At 39.8% G+C, this 22061-nt stretch overlaps 2 protein-coding genes and 1 long non-coding RNA gene across 7 annotated transcripts in view; 2 read left to right on the forward strand and 1 right to left on the reverse strand.

Moving 5' to 3' along the window:
- kdm4b (lysine (K)-specific demethylase 4B) overlaps nucleotides 1-21432 on the forward strand; it is a 64768-nt gene extending 43336 nt beyond the window's left edge. For 2 of the 4 annotated variants that reach the window (XM_015019680.1, XM_015019688.1), the window contains exons 18-22: nucleotides 16007-16222; nucleotides 16395-16574; nucleotides 17262-17381; nucleotides 18084-18176; nucleotides 20074-21432. In XM_015019680.1, the coding sequence (XP_014875166.1) occupies nucleotides 16007-16222; nucleotides 16395-16574; nucleotides 17262-17381; nucleotides 18084-18176; nucleotides 20074-20562 (1098 nt within the window). In that variant the 3' untranslated portion in view covers nucleotides 20563-21432. The remainder of the gene's footprint in view (nucleotides 1-16006; nucleotides 16223-16394; nucleotides 16575-17261; nucleotides 17382-18083; nucleotides 18177-20073) is intronic. The other 2 variants (XM_015019696.1, XM_015019704.1) reach the window with 2 other exon arrangements.
- Nucleotides 651-12318, forward strand: LOC106937947 (tripartite motif-containing protein 2-like). Its single transcript, XM_015019716.1, has 9 exons — nucleotides 651-772; nucleotides 2364-2542; nucleotides 3414-3651; nucleotides 4489-4640; nucleotides 4755-4935; nucleotides 8182-8899; nucleotides 11478-11581; nucleotides 11719-11886; nucleotides 11987-12318. The coding sequence occupies exons 2-9, from the start codon at nucleotides 2409-2411 to the stop codon at nucleotides 12278-12280; spliced, it is 1989 nt and encodes a 662-aa protein (XP_014875202.1). The 5' UTR covers nucleotides 651-772; nucleotides 2364-2408; the 3' UTR covers nucleotides 12281-12318.
- Nucleotides 9333-11279, reverse strand: LOC106937956 (uncharacterized). Of its 2 annotated transcripts, XR_001422498.1 has the most exons (3): nucleotides 10167-11279; nucleotides 10006-10068; nucleotides 9333-9742 (listed from the first exon to the last, which is right to left on the reverse strand). It is a non-coding gene; the product is annotated as an uncharacterized LOC106937956 (long non-coding RNA). The 2 variants fall into 2 exon arrangements; XR_001422497.1 differs by having other exon boundaries at nucleotides 9333-10068.
- Nucleotides 21433-22061: the final 629 nt, after the last annotated feature.

Genomic DNA, 22061 nt, shown 5'->3' on the forward strand with positions numbered 1-22061 from the left:
AATGGAAAATCTATATTAGTAAAGGCAAAACTGATGTAAATATTGATTTGTTATTCATTCTGACAAAGACAAATGTCAGAAAGTCCTTCAAGCTGACACGGTAATATATTTTCATTGTAAAAAGAGCCATTCCAAATGGTTAGGATGAAAACTGTAATAAAGTTCTGCGCCTTAACCAGCATTGAAGCGTGACATAAAGTCTTGACGCTGGAACCCTTTGTGATTGCTGAAGGTCTTGGGTAAATAAACGAATGCCTTTGCCAAATAATAATTAATCATTTGGATTTCACTGGAGCGAAGGGTCTTTTTTGCAGTAACTGTGGCCTAACTTTCCCAACAAAACTATGATGGGGGGGGAATTATATATGTTTATAGTTTATATACACCAATTACATCACATCTTGACAAAGTTGTTAGTAGTGTTGCTATNTGTTTCCAAGCAGGAAAATAGTGAAATGAAAGTCCGTTTTCCATCTTTTTACCTTTTCGGTCGTGTGATCGGACATTACACCCAATAACGCAGCAAGTTCGTCCCATAGCTAAAATATCTGTGAGACAGTCGTTTTAGTCGGTGGCATAAAAGATGGCGCTGACACCCCTCCGACTAGAGCAGTGACGTCACGTTCCGAAACTCTATTAAAGACACAAGTTCAAATCCTTTAGGACTTTAGTTGAAATACCGTCAACTGGGACTCTAACCCTTTAGGACTTTAGTTGAAACATCGTCAACTGGGACTCTAATTCTTCTTCAGCCATAGGCAACTCTAAACAGGTGGATTTTAAGTTGAGATTTAAAGGCACTCAGTGTTTCAGCTGTTTTACAGTTTTCTGGAAGTTTGTTCCAGATTTGTGGTGCATAGAAACTGAATGCTGCTTCTCCTCCTTTGGTTCTGGTTCTGGGGATGCAGAGCAGACCAGAACCAGAAGACCTGAGGGGTCTAGACGGTTGGTACAACAACAACAGATCTTTAATGTATTGTGTATAATGTAGGTGATGGTGTTTGGACCCAGTGGCTCCTGTGAGTCCTCCTCTGTTGACCTGGGACCTTTGGAGGTATATTTTAAACCTGTTATTACAGATCTTGGTTTTAAGGTGGACAGTGATTTTAAATTGGACAGCCAAATCAGAGCCGTGGTTAAGTCCAGCTTTTATCATTTAAGGCGATTGGCGTCAGTGAAATCTTTTCTTTCCAGGCAGCATTTTGAAACAGTGATCCAGGCTTTTATTTCAACTCGATTGGATTACTGTAACTCACTTTATCTGGGAGTCAGTCAGTCGCTGCTCTCACGTCTACAGCTGGTTCAGAATGCTGCTGCACGACTTTTGACAGAAACTCGAAAGAGAGAGCATGTGACCCCTGTCCTGGCCTCACTTCACTGGCTGCCTATATATTTTTAGGATTCATTTTAAAATTCTTATGTTTGTTTTTAAATCACTACATAATCTTGCCCCGGCTTACCTCTCTGAGCTTCTTCACCCCCACATACCCTATCGGTCTCTCAGGTCAGCAGATCAGCTGCTCTTGGAGGTACTGAGATCAAGAAGGAAGCTCAGAGGGGACAGGGCTTTCTCTGTCATGGGCCCCAAGTTATGGAACGACTTGCCTTTGCAGGTTAGAGAGGCCCCTTCACTGTCCACTTTTAAAGCTTGTCTTAAACCCCGTCTATTTTACTTGGCTTTCAACTCCAGCAGGATCTAGTTTTAAATTGTATGTTTGTTTGTTTTTAAAAACTGTAAGAGTTTTTATTTTTTTAATTGTTATGTTGTGTTTTAATGCACAGCACTTTGTATCAGCTGTGGTTGTTTTAAAGTGCTTTATAAATAAAGTTGCTATGGAATTGTGGTGCTAATCCATTTAGTGATTTCTGTACACCCTTATCCCACAAGGGTGTACAGAAAATGGATGGATGGACTTTATGTTTAGAGCTTTTTGCTTCCTTCAAAAATATTTTTTTTTGCTTTAGATATCAGTTTGATTTTAACCTTACTGTGTTTTCCTCTCAATCATTAAATTCCAACTATCTTCTTAAATCCTGCTAGCTTGTCAATATAACAAGTTAGGGTCTAGTAAATCTAGCTTCCTACTTATATTGATTTGAGATTATCCAGGTGTGATTGAAAATCTTTCATTAACACTGTATATTGTTTAAAACATTGTTGTGTAATTTAACTGTGTCAGTTCCAGGGATTATTCAGGAATATGATTTCTGTATTTCAATGGTCTCCCAGCACTGCAAGCATTCACAAAATTACAAGAGGAAATGAACAAAGAAAATTTCATCTTAATTATCCAAACATTCTGATGTTATTACTGTTTTTGATCAAACAGTTAGTTTGGTTGGCTTGCTTTGTCACTCTTCAGGGTCCAGCATAAGAGGAAGAGGGACTACGATGTCAGAGCTTTAGGATGGCCACGGAAAGCTCCACTATTCCCAATCCTGTTGTCTGCCAAATCGACAAGCAGTTCCTGATCTGCAGCATATGTCTGGACCGCTACCAGAATCCCAAAGTACTGCCCTGCCTGCACACCTTCTGTGAGAGGTGAGAGGACAGGCTGAGGTGCTAACCAGCATGCAGGACAACACCCAGTATTCTGTGTAGCTACTTTTTCTTTGCTGTTTGTCTTTGGTGAAGGAAAGAATGGCTTTAAATATAGAAAGGGTGTGTTCTCATGTTCTCATGAGAGAAGATATGTTGCTGTTGTGTTTGGTGTGTTGGTCATTATTGTTAATAAGCTTCTGTTTATGTAACAATAGACCAGTGGTGCCCAAAGTGGGGCCTGGAGGGCCGGCATCCTGCATGTTTTACTTCTCTCCCTGGTTTAATGCACCTGGATGAAATGATGGCTCATTAAAAGGACTAAGAAGAACATTTACATGCTGAGGAGAACTAGAACATGCAGGATGTCAGCCCTCGAGGACCTACTTTGGGCACCACTGCAATAGACAGATTGCTAATGGTACATATCTGTTCTCTTTGCTCTAAATTATTCTGGAAAATCAGGTTTCATTTAACAATATACTAGTATATTATGGGGTAGTCTTTTCTGCCGCTTTTCTTATTTATTTAATTTCCCTCCGGAATTGCAACATGCATGGCCACTGATGACAGAGGATAAACAGTTTTTCTGTAACAGTGAGTTGTTTCTCCACTATTAGCACACTTAGCAGCAAGTACATTAGGATCATTGATGGCACTAAAACCCTTCTCCTGACTTTGATCGATGAGTTATTTTTAACCTGGAGCGCTGTATTTCTTCAGATGGTTATAGTAGCACTGAGAGGAGGTGGAGGATATTGACCTTTTCATGGATTATCTGTCTCATATTATGCTGTCACAACTTGGTGATAGTTTTAACAAAGTCAACTGAAATGCAGTTGACTGAGTGACATGTTGTTTACTCCAACTCCAGGTGCTTGCAGAATTACATCCCAGCCCACAGCCTCACCCTGTCGTGCCCTGTGTGCCGTCAGACATCAATACTCCCAGAGAGGGGGGTGGCCGCGCTGCAGAACAACTTCTTCATCACCAACCTGATGGACGTGCTGCAGCACAGGCCAGATACCTGCAGGCAGGAGGCCACCACCCTCAGCAACATCACCACCGTGGCAACGGGTCGACTGCTCTCCTGCCCCAACCATGGAGGAAGTGTAAGAGATGCTTCCAATGCAACCAGTCTTTTTAATCACTGTTGTATCTCAATTTTTCTGCTGCATTTCACCATTAGAATCTGTTTCTTATATTTTTAATCCCCAATAAACCATTTAACATCTGGGGTAATTTTAGTTTTTTTTGGAAGGAGATAAAATAGTGGCCAATTCTGAATATAGCCTGTATAATTATCAGACTTTATCAGTGTAAAGATGGAAATTGCAATTATCTAGTGATTACATTAGATATAAATGGTGAGCAGAAGTGTTCCAAGGACATAACCCTGTATCTGTATAATAGTATTTAGTTAATAGTTCAGCAGATCGAGTCTGAAAACTTCATACAAGAAGGATTTTATTCAAAATCAAGACTTATATGGACTCAAAATTGAGCTGCAGCTTGTGGTACACTGATAAATCGACCCCGATTTTCTTCATTTTGGGAGATTGGTGATCTGCCGATACTTGCAGAGTATCTGCCGTCAGATCGGTGTATTTTATCCATCGATCATATCTACCTCAACAAAGGTCTGAAAATCAGTCACTGTCCTCTTCTGCTCTTCTGTGAGCAAGATTTAACTGACAGATTGTCCCACCAGGTCATGTCTGCACATTTGCAGTTAACAATCATCACCCCATTGTTGCCAACTCAGCAACTTTGTTGCTATATTTAGTGACATTTCAAAAAAAAAAAAAAAAAAAAATCAGAATCGGCAGGTCAGGCTTTTTAAAAATCAACAATTGGCCAGAAAACTGCTGTCGGTGCACCATTAGCTGTAGCCATTGTTGCTAAATGTGGCTGAGTGAATTGATCTAAACCTTTTATTTGTGTTCTAGGTGATGGAGTTTTACTGTCCTCCATGTGAGACAGCCATGTGTCAAGAGTGCACAAGCGGCGAACATAGAGAGCACCCAACTGTGCCTCTTAAAGATGTGGTGGAGCAGCACAAGGCCTCACTGCAGGACCAGCTGAATGCTGTGAAGAAGAGGTAAGCTAGGTCTTTAAGCTTATTAGACAACAAAGACATGATGGATTTAGAGAAAGCCCTCCATTCCTTTCTGTTTTCGGTAAATGGCTGCATTATGTGCCCATCTCGGTCTAGACTGCCAGAGATCGACTCGGCTCTGCTGTTGCTGTCAGAAATCCTGCAACAGCTGACCAATCAGAAAAGCTCCATAGAAGATGACATCCACACAACCTTTGATGAGCTGCAGAAGACTCTCAATGTTCGCAAGAGTGTTTTACTGATGGAGCTGGAGGTCAACTATGCACTCAAACAGAAGGTGAGGTTGGAGGTTTAAATATTCATAAGGGACCTGATAATCTTGCTTTTTTCTAGGTTCCTTGACTTTGCATCAGTCATATGTCAAACTCTGTAATTTATTATTTGAATTCACTGGACAATTAAACCTCCATGCTTAACAACTTAACAAAAGAGCAATTAGACATTTTCATTTTGTTTAATGATATTCAGTGTCACATATTTAGTATTGCAGGGGTCAGAAACCATTTGCATCCAAATGATTTTGTCTTTGCTCCTACAAATATATTTGGCGACACAAAACTTCTTTACTGTTGAGAAAATAATACATATGTGAATAAGTTTTAGAAATAAACAGAGTTCATTTCAAAATGATTGATGCCCTTATAAGATTTAGGTTTACATGTTTGTTTTTTTATTTAGTTAATTTTTTTCTTTTTATTTTACTATAATGCTTCTTCTGACTGGGCATATGTTATTATTAAAGTATAACTATTATTATTATTAATCTTGCAAAAGAGATTTCTAGTCACAATTTTCCCGGTAAAATAAAGGTTAAATAAAATGAATGTTTTAGAGGAGACATTCCTTGGATGCAGATACTTGGAGCTCATCGTGATCAGTGTTGAATCATAATATCAGTGGAAAAGAGCAAAAAAGAATTTGTTTTTTATAAAGCCAATTAAGATTTTTCTCTTTTTATTGACATATTTAATAAAACGTCAATAAAATCGTTTCTGACACACAACAGATGACACATGATCTGTGTGTGTCATATATTACTTTTTATTGACATTTTTAATAAAATGTCAATAAAATCAATGTTTTTTTCTTAATTATTTTTCCTGCTATAAGATTCATTATCTTCTGAGAAATGCCACTTTATTCCTATCAAAAACACACTTATTTTAACAGGTTCATTAATAGCTATAAGGACTTACTTCCAATGTTTTGATTTTGTTCTGATTATCATGATTTTACAGCTTTGTTTAATGTTATCATTTAATGGGATATTATCAGTGCTCCTAGTTTAGATTTTTGCTGAGCAGCACTTCAGTGCTGTTACCTAATGAATTATTAAAATGATTTCTAGTGATTGGACACTTTTATGATGTTTACATATCTAATCAAATAAGTGACTGCCTGCTTTCCTCCCTGGAGGCCCTGACAAACTGAAATCTGTTTGTTAGGACTTCACTTGGCCTCACATCCAGTCACCTGGTCGGAGATCAGGCCGAGCTGACCTGCTCTCTTGGAGTTCGTCAGTCAATGATTTACAATGTATAATTTACTGGGATCAAGTGTGTGAAGTCAACACACATGATCCCTGGGGTAAAACACGTGACTCTCTGAGATGCTGGCACTATGGCTAGATGGAGCCAGTGAGCTGTGCTTTGTTTTGTTTTTTAATTTTTTTCTTCTGGGTCGATCTGGGTGCAGTGAGAGCGTACCATACTTCTCCGCTGTGCTCTTCACACTGGAGACACTTTACCCTCAATCCCTGCTCTGCTCTATGCATGGAGGGTTTTTCATTTTCTCTGGTAGACAGATGAGGGATTTTGGATGAAACTTTTCAGATCAAAAAACATTCATGGCATCTTGCTTTGGAAAAGAAGATGACTTTGATGATCAGATCTCGGTGAGTTTACTGATATTCCAGTTGAAAAGAGGCAGTTCACCAGCAGCTCACCAAGCTTTGTGAGTTCTCTTTCATAATAGTTTTCAAGTTACACCTTATAGCAAGCCATATTTAGTTGATATATAGTCAGTATTTTACTGCTTGTTTAGTTAATATTTAAGGGATCTGTTGTGTGCAGCAGCATTAAATGCAAGGTTGCTGCATGATTCAGTAATGTTTGTTTGTCAAATAAGCAGAGTCAACACACCAGATCTTTCCTTTTTAACTGACATATGTAGTTCTGCTCTTGTAAACACCTCAGGGTGACAAAGAAAACTGAAACAGAAGGAATAACTGACACTACAAAACTGGAAAAACTGGAAATCGTTTCAAATCAACATTTTCATGAAAGGCAACCCAACATATTGTCTCTTATTTTTCAGTTTGTTGAAGGAGATTTGTGTTCCAGAAAACTGAAATTGCTCCAAAAGTAATTCAAAGCAGATGCAGAGTAAAAAAAAAAATCCCTTCCCCATAAACTTTACACATTTTACACATCATAGTCTTAAACGTCATTCAACCACAATTTATTGTAATTTCCTTTCATATGATGGATAAAAACAAAGTAGTAGTACTCGTAACCTGAAGAGTCAGGCGTAAATTTGTAGTGGCCCCTCTACTATGATACTTCAAAGTGAAATCCAGTCCAACCAACTGCCTTTAGAAATCCAGCTGGTCCAGGAAATCCATAGAGGCATCATGAATATCAAGGAACTCAGGTCAGGAAGGAAGTTGAGAAGTGCAAAGCAGAGTTATGTTATAAACCTTTTCCAGATATTAAGGAGAGCACAGATTAGAGGACCATGCAAAAATCATTTGGTAGCACTGGAGGAGCAAAGAGATACACAGCTCAGGTGGAGAAACTGCTGAAAGGGTGTCTATTAGTTGCAAAAAAACAAACAAAAAAAACAGCTCATAATGTGGGAGTGGCAGCTGGAAAGATACACTGCGTGCAGAATTATTACGCAAATTGTAGTTTTGAGGATTAATTTTATTCTGGAACAACTATAGTATTCTTGGTCAAAAAGCCTCTCAAACCTGAACATTTAAATAATAAAAGTGAGATTTTGGCTTTCTTATGACAATATATATGTGTGCACGACTAATGAGCAACTGAATTAAAACGGAAAATTTTCCCATCTCAATTGTTTATTGTCATCTATTAAAGTGAGAATAATAATCATACAACTCTCTGTATCTCTGCTCACTTACGAAACAGCGACCAGAGAGTCTGAGCAGAGGCAAAGGGTGAGCGCAAGGAAAAGTTTTGAGTGCAATCATTGCAAGTTTTGAGAAGAAAGACATGAAGTCCTGCTTCCAGACTGAACATGTGTGCTCTTGGATTATGCCAGAAAAATTCTCCCATAATGGTAAAGAAGAGTATTGACACCATGAACTGTCATCATGTCTGCATTCAGATATCATTTGGATTTGTCTGAAACCCCCCCCCCCAAAAAACCACAACTGCTTTCATTTGTTTCCCATTTAGGTTTCAACCTAATGTTGGCTTCCGTTTGTTTTCATTTTTAAAACTACAGGGGTCATTTAATGCAGTGTCCCTCTGCTGCTCCCTGGTGTCTCCGTATGTAGGTTCTTCAGGCCCAGCTGGACACTCTGCTGCAGGGCCAGGAGGGCATCAACAGCAGCTGTAACTTCACGGAGCAGGCTTTGAGTCATGGCACCGAGGCAGAGGTGCTGCTGGTCAAGAAGCAGATGGGCGAGCGCCTCGTGGAGCTGGCCAATCAGGAACTTCCTTTGCAGCCTGGGGAAAACAGCCAGCTGGACTTCCTCATGGAGACTGATGGATTAAAGAAATCCATCCACAATTTGGGTACCGTGGTAACTACAAATGCTGTCGCATCAGAAACCGTGGTGACAGGTGAAGGGCTGCGGCACTGCGTGGTGGGCGTGCCCACGGCTGTCACCATAACTACCAAGGACAAAGATGGAGAGCTGTGTAAGATGGGTAACGCAGTCATCGCTGCTGACATCTCTTCCCCTGACGGGAGCAAAGTTGACGGGGAGATACTGGACAACCAGAACGGCACGTATGAGTACCTATTCACTGCTCCCAAAGAAGGCTTTCTGACCCTATCCCTGCGCCTGTACAACCAGCACATCAGAGGAAGTCCCTTCAAAATAAAGGCCACCATCCACTCATCCCCAAATACAGATGGCACCAAAAAGACGCTGAAGTCTCCGGGCAGTGGACACGTCAAGCAGAAAGCCATCAAGAGGCCGGCGAGCATGTACAGCACAGGGAGGAGGAAAGAAAATCCCATTGAAGATGACCTCATCTTTCGGATAGGTGAGGAGGGGTGTAAGGGGGAAGGGGAGGGTGCTTCCTAAGTTCCAGGTGCAAAGTGTCTCACCACTGCTGCAAGAAGACTTTGGGATGTAGTCAGCACAGCAGTACATAGCTAAAATAATTTAATTTTAAGATGCACAAATGAAAATATGGTACTGTGCAAAAGTCTTGACTCATCCAAGTGTAACACAGATGAGAAGGGTATTTTATATATTAGATGAATGGGCCAATAGGTTCGACTATCGGAGCATGGTGGGGTGTTTAAATGACACACAAAGGCAGTTAAATGAATATAAAGAAAAACAACTGGCTTTAGTGACAAACCATGAAATTAAACAATTATACAAGACACACAATTATGAAAATAAAATTACACACAATAAAATACAAAAAATAATAAGTACTTGGCCAAGTGCGAGTTCTCAGTTTTGAATCTTTTGGGTGCACCCTGGTAATCTGAATTCTAAATCATAATAGGCAACAGATCAATCAATTCCAGTTCCAATTAGGTTCAACTCAACACCATTCACATGAGGAGAATTTCCTACACAGCAGTTTGTTACAAAGTACCAAATAAAAACCAGTCCAAAAGGTGAGATCAGAAATTCCAGGATTAAACAATAAAAAGAAAAATGTCAGTCAGTGGTCTCACTCATAACCAACTGTGTGTGAAGATGTGAGTGGTACCGGCCTACCACACCGTGGGGTGCAGCAGGACTCCAAATGGGAAAGAAGGAATCCAGGAATCCAGTTCTTTCTAAGTCCAGGTGGGAAGGCTCGCCATCAAAGTCACAGGAGGAATCCAACCTCAGGAACAATCCAGCATAAACAAAAAAACCTGACCTGTCAACAGACAGGACCAGCAGAATCATAGGATTTTATTAAGCTGTTCTAGCTTTAATCCTTAAATCATGTTTCTGTATATTTGACATCAATTACTGTAAATTACAAAAGCATTTCTTCAAACGATATTAAACATTACATTTTATCCAAAATCAGTAAAAGTTTACATTTTAATAATCAAATAGTTCAGATAAACAATATTATTCAACAAAAATGTGATAAACAGAACAAAAACCCAAATGAAAGGCACAGAATATGCTCACCGATCTCAATGCGACACGTTAGGGACAACAATACGGTGGCTCTCAGTCCGGACCCGTGAGGCACTAGATAGTGTAATAAGGCATATTTTCCATGCTTTAGCCTTGATAATATGAGCTATCATTGTGAACAAAGTAAGAATATAACGTAAATTAGGTTTTACCTTCAACTGAACGGAGAACAAGATGAACTTAAAACGTTAGCCTAGTAGCCGTTAGAGCTAAACCAGTAGCCGTTGGCCGTTAGAGCTAACGAGTCAGCTCTAACGGTGTTCAGCAGAAAAAGTGAACTTGTCTTTCCTTTTCTTTTTTTTCACTTCACGCGTCCAGCTTAGAAGTCGGATGATCTGGGAAAGCGTTTGTTTAGAGTTGTATAACTGTTTTAAAACAGAGACTCTCACGCTGCCCAGCTTAATCGTTTCCGGATCTCTCTCGCTTACACACTCAATGCTGCGGAAGGGCGGGTCCTGCAGCGGCAGTCCGAATTCTGATTGGTTTAAACTCATCGGAAACTAAACTTCCTATTGGCTAGGTAGACCACCTAGCTTCCCTAACCTCCGTTTCTTAATGAGGCATCCCCATTTTATGTGGGTTACACAAGTTCTCTGTATACTTTGCTTAGTGGCAGTATTATATAAAATAAACTTTTGAGCATTTCACCATGTTAGTGCTATTCCCTCATCAAAAACATACCTGAAGAGTTGCTTTGATTGTTTCATGCATTTTTGAGAAATATTTTAATCTCCATGGTAACCATTCAGCTGTGCAAAATACCTGCTTGGATCTAACACCGCCTTTGAGGATGAAGCTCCTGCTCAGAGCTGCAGTCTCCAAGCAGAGCCTCTCCCTCCCTGAGCATCCCTCCTACATGACTCCCACACTCACCTATTTCAGACTAGCTAGTGGAAATGAACAAACACCTGACGGAACTCATAAGAGTTGCTTCTCAGAGCAACGCTAAAACTGTTGCTGAAGGGTTAATAGAGGAGCGATGTTATGATTTCCTGAAGACGGAGTTTCAGAAAGGCTATGTATACATGGATACATACATGCCCGCCCGCCCCCATATATATGGGTGATTCTATTATTGCAGCACTTATATAGCAGAGGGGGGTGCATAGAGGGAAGATGAGGAGTGGCACACAAGACTGTGATTGGCAGCTGAAAGAACCGCCTCCTGGCTCTGATTTGTTGCTTCTAGAGAAGGCAGATTGGGTGTTTTTTTGTTTGTTTTTGCTTTTCTTGTCTCATGGCATCCTGTCACAATAAAAATATAAATAGTCACAGTGTCAACAAATATGTAAAAACAAAAATGTTTTCATAACAGTTACATACTGCACCTTTAAGGAAAAAAAGAGATTATATAAAAATGTTCAGAAACAAACCCAGTCTTAACCTTTTCTGTTTCAAGACATTGTAAATAGAATATTGTTGCGAGTCTGATATATTATGGCAGGACTATTTTTTTCTTTTAGGCACTAAAGGAAGAAATAAAGGGGAGTTCACAAATCTGCAGGGAGTGGCTGCCTCCTCTCAGGGAAAAGTCCTAATAGCAGACAGCAACAACCAATGTGTTCAGGTAAAAAAAAAATATAAAAATGTTTTCTGAAGATGTTTATAGATTTTTAAAGCTTGAATGTAGATTAAATATATTGTTACGCAGTAGTATATCTTGTTTGACTCAGATTTTTTTTGGCTGTGTTTTACTCTCTGCAGATATTTTCTAATGACGGCCAATTCAGAAGTCGTTTTGGCATCCGTGGCAGGACCCCAGGTCAGATGCAGCGGCCGACGGGCGTGGCTGTCCACCCCAGTGGTGACATCATCATTGCAGACTATGACAACAAATGGGTCAGCATCTTTTCAAATGAAGGCAAGTTTAAGGTAAGTTTTTTCTATTTTGTCTTTGTTCAGGTATTAGATAAAACACTGAAGCAGTCTCAGTTTTTGCATAGCAGAAGCCTAAAGTGTCTCCTTTCTGTAGAACAAAGTGGGCTCAGGGAAGCTGATGGGACCCAAAGGCGTTGCGGTGGACAGGAACGGACACGTCATTGTGGTCGACAATAAGGCCTGCTGCGTTTTCATCTTCCAGGCCAATGGCAAGCTGGTCACCAAGTTTGGTAACCGTGGCAACGGTGACAGGCAGTTTGCAGGTATTCCCAAAGATAGAACTTTGAGATGCATGTGGAAAGCTGCATGTGTGCCAAAACATTCAGAAGTCATCCACTTGCTGTTTTTCTCTCACACACACAACACTAAAATTGCACATATACACTAAAATATCACACACACACAAAGCATACAGACATACTATTCTGAATGATAGGTCGAAAATGTATGTGTGTGTGTGTGTGTGCGTGCGTGTGTGTGAACTAACACTAAGCTGAATGAATGGGGATGAGATTTGTATTTGTCTGTGTGAGAGTTGTCACGGGGGGCAGGGCAAAATTTGGAAATCAGATCACGCTGTGTTGATACCACAGCGAAGTGAGCTTCAAGTTGGATATTGGCGTTCCACAGTGTAAGCGGTGTTTAGCTCAAGGTTGGAGTAAGCAGCCTTAGAACCAGAGTAAGCGGCGTTAGAGCCCTATGTGAACCCCCGAGCGCTTGAGGAGGGAGAGGTAGAGAACGGCTGGCCGAAATTAGCGTTCATAAATTGGATCGACCTTGAGCTAAAGCAGTGTTTCTCAACCTTTTTTGGGCCATCGCCCCCCTAGCCTTTATCCAGGTCCCTCATTGACCCCCACTAAAGAATTTGTAGGCTACTTTGCTCTGACTATTATTTTATTATTAATATTACTATCACTTTTGTAGATGTTAGTAATATTAATAATAAATATTATTTATTATAAAAAAAAATCAAATCACTTTTGTAGATGTTTTGATTTTTTATGCTTGTTTCTGTATTTATCATCAAAAATAATTTCCCAAAGAACAAAAAAGCCATGGGAATAGAAATTATTTTTCACAGGTGTCTACAAAAAAAATGCAATGAGCATTCAAGTTAAAATTGGTAGACCTAACAGCAGCCAATCAGAGTGGCTGATTTGTGCCATTTTCTAGTTGCTAAATCTTGCACAAAATGACCAGATAAAACAAAAAACAACATGCCAGTTTAAAGTTTGATCTATTTGCAAAACGACTGAGCTCTGGAACATTAAAACATGGATGGAACTCCAACTACGTCAATCATAGCTCTTCTTCTCTTCAGTGTTTCTGTCGATTTCTGGTGGTGCAGCTCTGTGCTGCCTTCAGGAGAATGGGACATCAGAGTATCATCCATAAAATTTCACCCACATGGCATTTATTGTGCAAACCAGAGCTTTCAGTGGAAAAACAAAAGTTCCAGATCCTTTTAATGCTGTACAAATATGAGACAGAAACATGGATTATATCTTTATATAGACATGTCTATTGATTTATAGATTAATAGTTTTACTGGACAGAAAGGTCAAAGAACAAATCTGGTTCTTAATCAAATCCTAATGAGTCAAATTGAAAGTGTCATGGAGTCACTGAACAGCCTCATGACATTAACACTGACATAAAAAATAATATTGAAGAAATAAATATATCAAATCTAATTAAAAACATAAATAAGTGACATAATATACTTTTAGATTTGAGAGCTTCAATATGATCTCTATTTCCTGTGGATTCACTAAGTTGTTCTAATTCCACGATATTCATCTCCAGATCTCTGATAGATCCGGTAATGTCACGGGTGACATTCAGGGTGTGCTGTTGACTCAGCAGTTTTATCTGTACTTTTCCGTAGTCCCACCACTGTTTAAGACAGGTAAAATCAGAATTTCTCTGTCTAAAACCAGTCCAAAAATAACTTAAAACCTCCTTAAAACCCTGATCATAAGTTAGGGCTGAGTTAAAATGCCAGTAAGCGCTTCTAGGTAAAATGTTTCTGATAAAAACACTACCTAAAAGCAACGAGTGATCTGTAAAAGCCACCGGTAAAATCTGGCATGTTTTGAACACATTAAAGTTGTGTTTAAAACAATAAAGAGATTCTATTTCCTTTAATGTGGGACCATGTATACTGCCTGGAGCCTGCATGCATCCTCCTCCATACATCCACCAGGCCTTGAGATGAGACCAGCTGCCGCAGAGCATATTGGGCCGCTGGATGCGGCTCTGCATGGTTACGGTCTAAAAACTCATTTTCAGTGCAATTAAAATCCCCACCTATAAAAACATAATCCTCAGACCCATAATCACCCAACCATTCCCCGATTTTTTCATAAAAATGCTTTTTCTCTGCATTGGTGATAGGAGCATAAATATTAATAAAAACTATATTAAAAATAATCAAACTTTGTCTTGACTAAAGGACGCCTCCCCTGAATAACATGTTCGATTTCTGTTGAGTTTGGGGTGAACGCTCTGGAAAAAAGGAAGCCCACCCCTGCACTCTGGGAGGTGCCATGACTTAAAATGACCTCCCCCCTCCACTCTCTGACCCAGTCTGTCTCTATTAAATGATCACTGTGAGTTTCTTGCAGGTAAATTACATCAATTTTCTTTAGGTTCAGCATTTGATAAATCAAAGCACGTTTTTCAGCCTCCCTTGCCCCGTTAAGATTCAATGATGCTATTTTAAAAGAATCCATATTGGGTAAGAAGCTAAAAACTAAATACAAAAAGACAATAAATAATTTTAAAAACCTACTGTGCATCATTTTACTCAGAGTTGTTTTCTAACTTTAGTCATTATTTTCTTTAGTCTAAACACTTCTGTTTCTGTAAATCCTGAAACCTCCTTGTTCCTGATGTAATATCGTGCTGANCTATCAGATCCTGGTAGGCCAGTTGGCAAAGTAGTTGGTATGCTTCCCATGAGGAAATATTTCTCGAGACATGACTTGCACAAAACTTAAGACACAAAAATCACAGTCAACATAACGCACACTTTAAATGTATTTTTATATAGGTATTGCATAGCCTTGTTTGCAGCCAAAGTCAGCAGTTTACTTTTAAAGAAATGTATAGCGAACTGTCTTATTTGCTGACTTAATATGAACATTCAGCAGCGAGCTGCAACACAATTAATGTTGCTGCTGAGTTTTGCTGTTTGCTCTTATATTACCATCTTCATGATGTTTCATCAGTGGAAAACTGCTAGCTGGTAGCAATCATAGGAGGCAAACTGGCCTGCACAGGAGCAAAAATGAAATATTGACATGATGATAAAAGAAATGTATTCTTTCATTGATTGGTTGTGCTCTCCAGCTGCTTGGTCATTTTAGTTTTAATTTATTTTTAAAGGAGGGGCTGTATAGAACGGGGACAGAAAAGGGAATTTAAAAGACAGAATGTTTCTGATTGTAGATGTTTTCAACTGACCCAAGTGAATGTTGGTGTTTAATTAACATGTCTAAACAGATGATGTGATGGTTCTTCTGTTTGAGCAAAGTTTGTTTTATGAGTTGAAGTGATGTTATTTAGGTCACCAGAGATATTAATTCAAAAGGCCTTCAGTCCTTCGCTCATAATTTAACTTGCTTGTAATTGTAGTGCTGCAGATTACTCTGGTCCAAGAGGGGTTTTTTTATGCAGTGCACACAGAAGTGGAAATTTGGCAAGAGAGCTTCAAGTGTCTGCCTCATCTCCTGGTCATCCTGCTGCTTTGTAGTCTCTTGCCAGAATGTCCAGTCATTTCTTCTAATCCTAAATACATATTTCATTGTGAGTGATAGAAGGAATCATGTTGGATAGGGGGAATAGTGGTTTTTCAGTCACACGAAACTTAAATCCTAACATATTAAATATTTGTCTGGTTTTAAAGTTACAAACAAGAGTTTAGTCTCAAATACAGAATATTCCAATAGCTGCAAATAAAGTATAAATGGAGAGTAGTAAGAGAAAGTGACAGGAAAGAGGAAAATCGGTCAATATGGGTGGTAGAATTTGAGTTTTCAGCATTGAAGAGAGTACATCTCTATGCTTAAAGATGAGCTGACGTTCCAGTGTGTGCTTTTTGTCTTTACAGAAATGTGTGTTCTGCCACACAACCAACCCCAGTCTAAACCGTGGCGCCTGCATCCAGTGCACACATGAGAACTGTGCCACCTCTTTCCATGTCACATGCGCCCAGATTGCCGGAGTGGTGATGAAGCCTGCAGACTGGCCCTACGTGGTGTCAGTCTCCTGCCACAAACATAAAAAGGGCATCCAGATGGTGAATAAAGTGAATAAGGTGAATAAGGTGAGTGTGTTAGCATTTTTCACTTCTTCCTGCTACGTTGGTGTAACTCAGGGTTGTTCAAAGTGTGACCAGGGGGCCATTTAGAACAGAACATGATTAGTAATTATAGAATAACCCAGACATTGCTCTTGCTGAGTCCCAGTCCTGACTCTTGTCTTGTTTTTGTCTGAAGCCTCGGGCAGCCCCTAAACCTGCTCCTCAGGGTCTAGACCTGGGCCTCAAGGTGATTGGGCGTAAATCCGACACTTGGTACTACCACTGCACCATCATTGGCATCGCAACGCAGACGTTCTACGAGGTCAACTTTGAAGAAGGATCATACTGTGACAACGTGCACCCAGAGAATATAGTGGTGAGTGTTTTCACCAACAGGGTTGTTATGCAGTCTGGAATTTGATCTCAATATTTACTGGGTCTGAAATGGGGAAAAAAGGGTGTGGAAAAGCATTCGTATTTGCAGACTTTTATTCCCCATCTCATTTTTTTCTTTGTGTTCTTAGCTGTGGAAGCCACTTGGTATAGGCAATGGAAGGTAGACTGAGTACTCAGGAAAGTTCTCTGTCTGGAATATTTATATGAAGAATTTGGAGGAGCCCTCCTCCATTAATCCAAGCAGCTACTCGTATGATTATAGTCAGTATGGTATTTTCATTTCAAAGCGTACAGATATATCCTAGCAACTGAGCCATGACTGAAGGTATGGAAAATGTATTCCGCGTTATAAATAAGATAACCCTTAATATTTGCTGTTTAAAGATGGCAAAAAACAGTGCTTTAATAAAATTAAATTATTAAAGCTTGCTTCTAGGGAGGTTGAATCATCACATAGCTATACAAGCAATCGAATTTAAAATGCTAAATACTACCCTTGAATTTCAGAAGGTCAAACTTTTTACTAAGCTGTAAGTAGCTGGAAATGAAGACAACCCTTGAGATGTAAAAGTAGAACTATGAATGAAATCATGCAGAATTCTATAATTCAATTCTTTTCTCCTATATTCTTCCTCTAGTTCTCTCATCTTTGTCCTTCCTCTTCCAGAGTCACGACTGTCTGCGTAACGGTGCTCCTGACGCAGGGGAGCTGATTGAGGTTGGTACACCGGATGGTGAAAACCTGAATGCTTCCTTTGTCAGAGAGCATGTCCACAAGCTCTACCAGGTGAGGGGAAATCTGTTAACCTGACTCATCTGTCGATGCACAGACAAATCGCATGTAGCTGGTTTAAGTGAGACCAAAAGTTTTGTAGGTGACTGGCTAAAAGGTGTTTTATTACTGTTAGTATTGCTGTTGCAGTTTTCCAAATGACCTCCACAAGAGTCATTCTTGTATCATAAAATTTTTTATTTAGTATTTTTGACATGCTTTTGCGCTGAACTAAAACAAAACGAAAAAAGAAAGAAAGAAAAACAAGCCTCCGGCTGTTCAAGCAGCCAGAGTCACAACCCTGACCTTTTTCCTCTGTTGCAGAATATTGTTAAAATCTACATTTATATTTAAGGAGCTTAAGTGAGGCTCTGATCCAGTCAGTGAGCAGCTTTGGTTCAATGTCATGGTCAAGGATAATTTGACAGCAGCGCATGTTGGTTGATGGTTCCATTGTTGTGGCACTGACTGAGACAGGCCCAGGCTGGGTTCCCTGGCTTACCTTTGAATTTTTACTCAGAACCAATCTGATGTTCTCTGTCATTTATTCCCCACTGTGCTCCCCTTTGTTCTGCAATGAAGGCAGTTTCATTCCAGTTTAACCTCTCATGATTACCAGTTTTCCCAACTTCAAAGTGGTGCCAGATATTTTCTGTTTTACAAACGGAAAAACAATTGAAATTTCCAACTAATGCATTGTTTAATACTTTCATTTAGGTGGAGTTTCAGGATCAAAGCCAGCTGATGCTCAAACAGTCAGAGATCTTCCAGCTGGATCATGAATTACCTAAAAGAGTTAGGGCTCGACTGGTGAGTATTTTACTCAAACTTTACTTTCTGCTGCCCTCAAACTCCACTTTTGTCTAATTAAAGTCCTTTTAAAGCAAATGAGACACCAAACAGGGAATGCATTCATGTGTGGCTCCCTTGTACTTAAGAAGTCATTACCATGTTGGAGTTCAAATGTCCTGTGGTTTTCATACCTCACTTATAATGTCTATTTTTTTTACTTAACCAAGCTTGTGATGGCCAGAAAACAAAACAAACCTGCATTACTGTCTTTCACAGATGACTAGGTGATGCTGCAGGCTGCACCTCACTCACTCATATGAGTCTTAAACTCAGATTTTCCTGTTTGCGAATTAAAAGGGAAGTTTCAAGCAGTATTTCCATTGCAAATACTACTTTATTTTATAGTTCCCCAACAGAGAAATTATAGCAAACGGCATTAAACAGCCCTGATCATAACTCAACATTGATTTTAGCATTTCAGCATAAACACTGGAAAATAATCTGATGCTAACATTTGTTTGGTAAACGAATGCTTTGTTTGGCCAGTACAGGCTTTTATCTTCAACATAAAAGTATTCATAAAATGCTGGCGGTAATCAGCGTTAACAGAAATCACATTGAGGTACTTTTTAAATGATTGCTTTTAAAATCAAAAACAGTTATAGCTCTGCATATTCCACACGGCTGCTTTTGTTGTACAAAACCACCCAGACTGCTGAGATTTTCAGAAATCAGTCTTCTGATTATATGCAAAGTATGTCACGTCGTCAGCGTCAGGCGTTTAAATCTAAATGGATGTGAAAGCCGAGGATGTGAAACTCATATCAAATTCCTTGCTGTGTGCACAAGCAATAAAATCCACAGTGATATGTAATTTTATTATTACGGCCTGTAGAGCGGCCTTCTTGAAGACCTCAGGGCACCGTAGGCTATTAATGTTTTTTAAATTCAAACTTCAGGTGTCTTTTGGGCCACTGAACTTTAGCAGTTATTTTATTTTATGAAATTTTAACCTTCTGTAGTTTTGTTCCACAGTTGGACTTTAAATTGATTTTACATTATACTGGGTTTTTTTTAGCAGACATTTTTTTAAAATTTATTTTAGTTCAATATTCTTTGTTTTGTAAATGCTATTAAAAATGTAGTCTCTGCTCCTTTAATATTTTTATCAACCACCACTGGTTGTTTCCACCTCATCACACTCATTCTCTGAATTATCATCATCATCATCAGTAACAATTACATTTCCTCGGTCCATCTTTACTACACATTTTCTCTGTCTTTTTTTCATGTTGCTCTTTGATTAGCTCATTAGGTCTGTGTCATTGATTCTGTTTGGTACTTTTAGTTTCTTCTTTTATCTGGTCTGAACCACTTAGCATTGCTCTTAGATTTCAGGTTATTTCAAAGACTCTAGTAGGACTTGCTTCATGCTGTTCCAAGGACCCAGATTAACACTTCACACACATTTTGACAATAAGATCTGGCTTGTTTTTCTTACATTTTCCATAGTAGTTTTATTCTGAGGGCAGAGTCCTAAAACAATTGCATCAGCAGAAACTCCTCCCACTTCAGCAGCTTTGACCTCTCGGCCACCGAGTTCACAAATGAAAAGGCAGAAATTTTCATACATAAAACCATCAGTGATGATTCTGTCACTGGTGATTGCAACTAAATTAAAGGGATTTCAGTGTTTTATTGCTTGTGAGGCAAGAGGAAAGACTCCAGTTGAGATTAAATGCTACTCTGGTTCCTGAAAAAAGGTTCCTGTTGTGGAAATTCACCTTTTGTTTGTGGAAAAGCTTCCTGGGATCGAGCACACGTGAATGGAAGCGCAGTAATATAAAAAAATGTGGTAAAGATGACATATTTCAACTTGATGAAGTTTTCTGTGTGTTTTTCTGTCTGCATCCAGGCTTTACCTACCCCACAGGAGGAAGTTCGTCCAGCTGATGAAGCTCAAGCAGCGAAACGCCGCCGGCTGCCCTCCAGCTCAGCTGGGCCTCACACCGCGGATCCACTTCCAGCACCAGCACAGCAGAATCACAGTATTACCACTCAACCAACCGTGGAGCCTCCCTCCATGACTCCTACTACCAATCAGGAAGCCCCCACTCGCGTCAGCAGCGTTCAGACGGACGCAGAGACCCCAATGGACACAGGCGACAACCTCGCCGAGCCCCCTCCGATCTCCAACCCTCCGCTGACACAGCAGCCCACCCCTTTTCAGGCCACTTTGAACTCTGACCCCTTCCTGTCTGCTCCGTCCTCCTCACCGCCACCACCACCACCACCACAGCACATGGCCGACAGCTACACACCAAGCAGCGGCTATGTTTCCTACATGGAGACACTCCTCCACTCACGTTTTCCTCAGGACGAAGGCCCAGGCCCAGTGTATTAGAAATCACCTCCACCATGTTATTAGTCAGCTGACAGTGGCTGAGCCAACAGGAAGTAAGCTAACGGAGGGGAACTCTGAGTGCTGTTTTGATGGACACAGGTTTCCTAGGTGAAAGGAGGAGGAGGAAACAGGAAATCAGAAGCACTCTTTTAATGCATGGTCCTTTTTTTATATTTTTGAGTTAATGTGTCTGCAGTGGTGCTTTGACTTGCTCTGGGACAGCACCGTAGCAACAATATTTTTTTTTCTTTTTTTTTTTCAATGTTATAAGATTTTTTTTTTCTTTTTTAGACTTTTTTTGGCAGCTGCTGTGCTTTACTTTCCTTTGTGCTGATATAAATAATTCTCCAGGTTGGCGTCTGTTCCGTACTTTGTTGCATCTGTTCAATTATGCCACACTCCCATGTTCTTCCCACAGAAACTAAAGCATTATGGCAGCCTCTCAGCAGTGAGGCCTGGTGGACATAAGCTCTTCTTACTCAAGTGACCAGCAACATCCGTTTTTCAATCCAGCTAGTGGTAGCCTGGATACAATCAGGTGGACCCGCGTCATCCATCTGCAGGCTCTCCTTTTAGTCGAGGCGTGTTCTTGTCATATTTCCAGACATAAACGGGAGGGGGGGGGTTAAAAGAGAAATGTATTGTAGCGGGAACTCAGTATTTAAATGTATTTGTTAAATATTGAAAGAATTATTTGTAATAGAGCAAACATGTTGAATGCAAACACTAGTAGATTTGTCTGGAGGGTGCATTGAAGTTTAGTGATGTAGTTATCAGAGGACATTTTGTGTTAACATCATGTGGTGGCTCCCCGTTTCTTTTTTCTTTTTCTTTTTTTTTTTCCTCACATCAACACGATCTCAGGGTTCCTACAAGCAGAGCCCGAGTATGACGACCCAGAAATTTCCCACGTTCACAATCGGCAGAAGAATTACCGTTCCTGATATTTTCAATTTAGTCTCTGGTGTTCTGCTGTTTGTCAGTGTTGTTGTGGTTTAATATCACCAAGCTCCTAATTGCACTTAAACCTGCCAAAACATAGGAAGTTCAGCAATTGGAAACATCTGTAGGAACCAAAAAAAAAAAAAAAAATACATATATTGCACCATATTTGAGTTTCCATTGTAAGTAAAAAAAAAAACTATATTGTAATTTGTTGTGTCTGTTTTTCTATTATTCTACTCTTTCTATGTCAGTTTTCTGAAGTGAATTCACAAACTCGGCCCATCATGAATATTAATACTTTGATTTTTGGTTAGGTTCTACAAGCCCATTACTCAGTTTGTACTGCTAACCACAAATCCTGTTTCCTGTTTTTCCTGCATATGTTCATTCTGTGCTACAGAAATGCACAAACTACTGATGAACTGAATTCTTGTAACACAGACCCAGTGTACATACCGCAGGCCTTGTGTTGTGATTCACATTTGTAAATGTCACATTATTTCTCCCTATAACCCGTCGCAGCTAAAACATTTGAGCAGAGGTGCGTTTCAACT

The sequence above is a fragment of the Poecilia latipinna genome, unplaced genomic scaffold (genome assembly GCF_001443285.1).
Source record: "Poecilia latipinna isolate Pla-1442-1.1 unplaced genomic scaffold, P_latipinna-1.0 Scaffold81, whole genome shotgun sequence".
Lineage (NCBI taxonomy): Eukaryota > Metazoa > Chordata > Actinopteri > Cyprinodontiformes > Poeciliidae > Poecilia > Poecilia latipinna.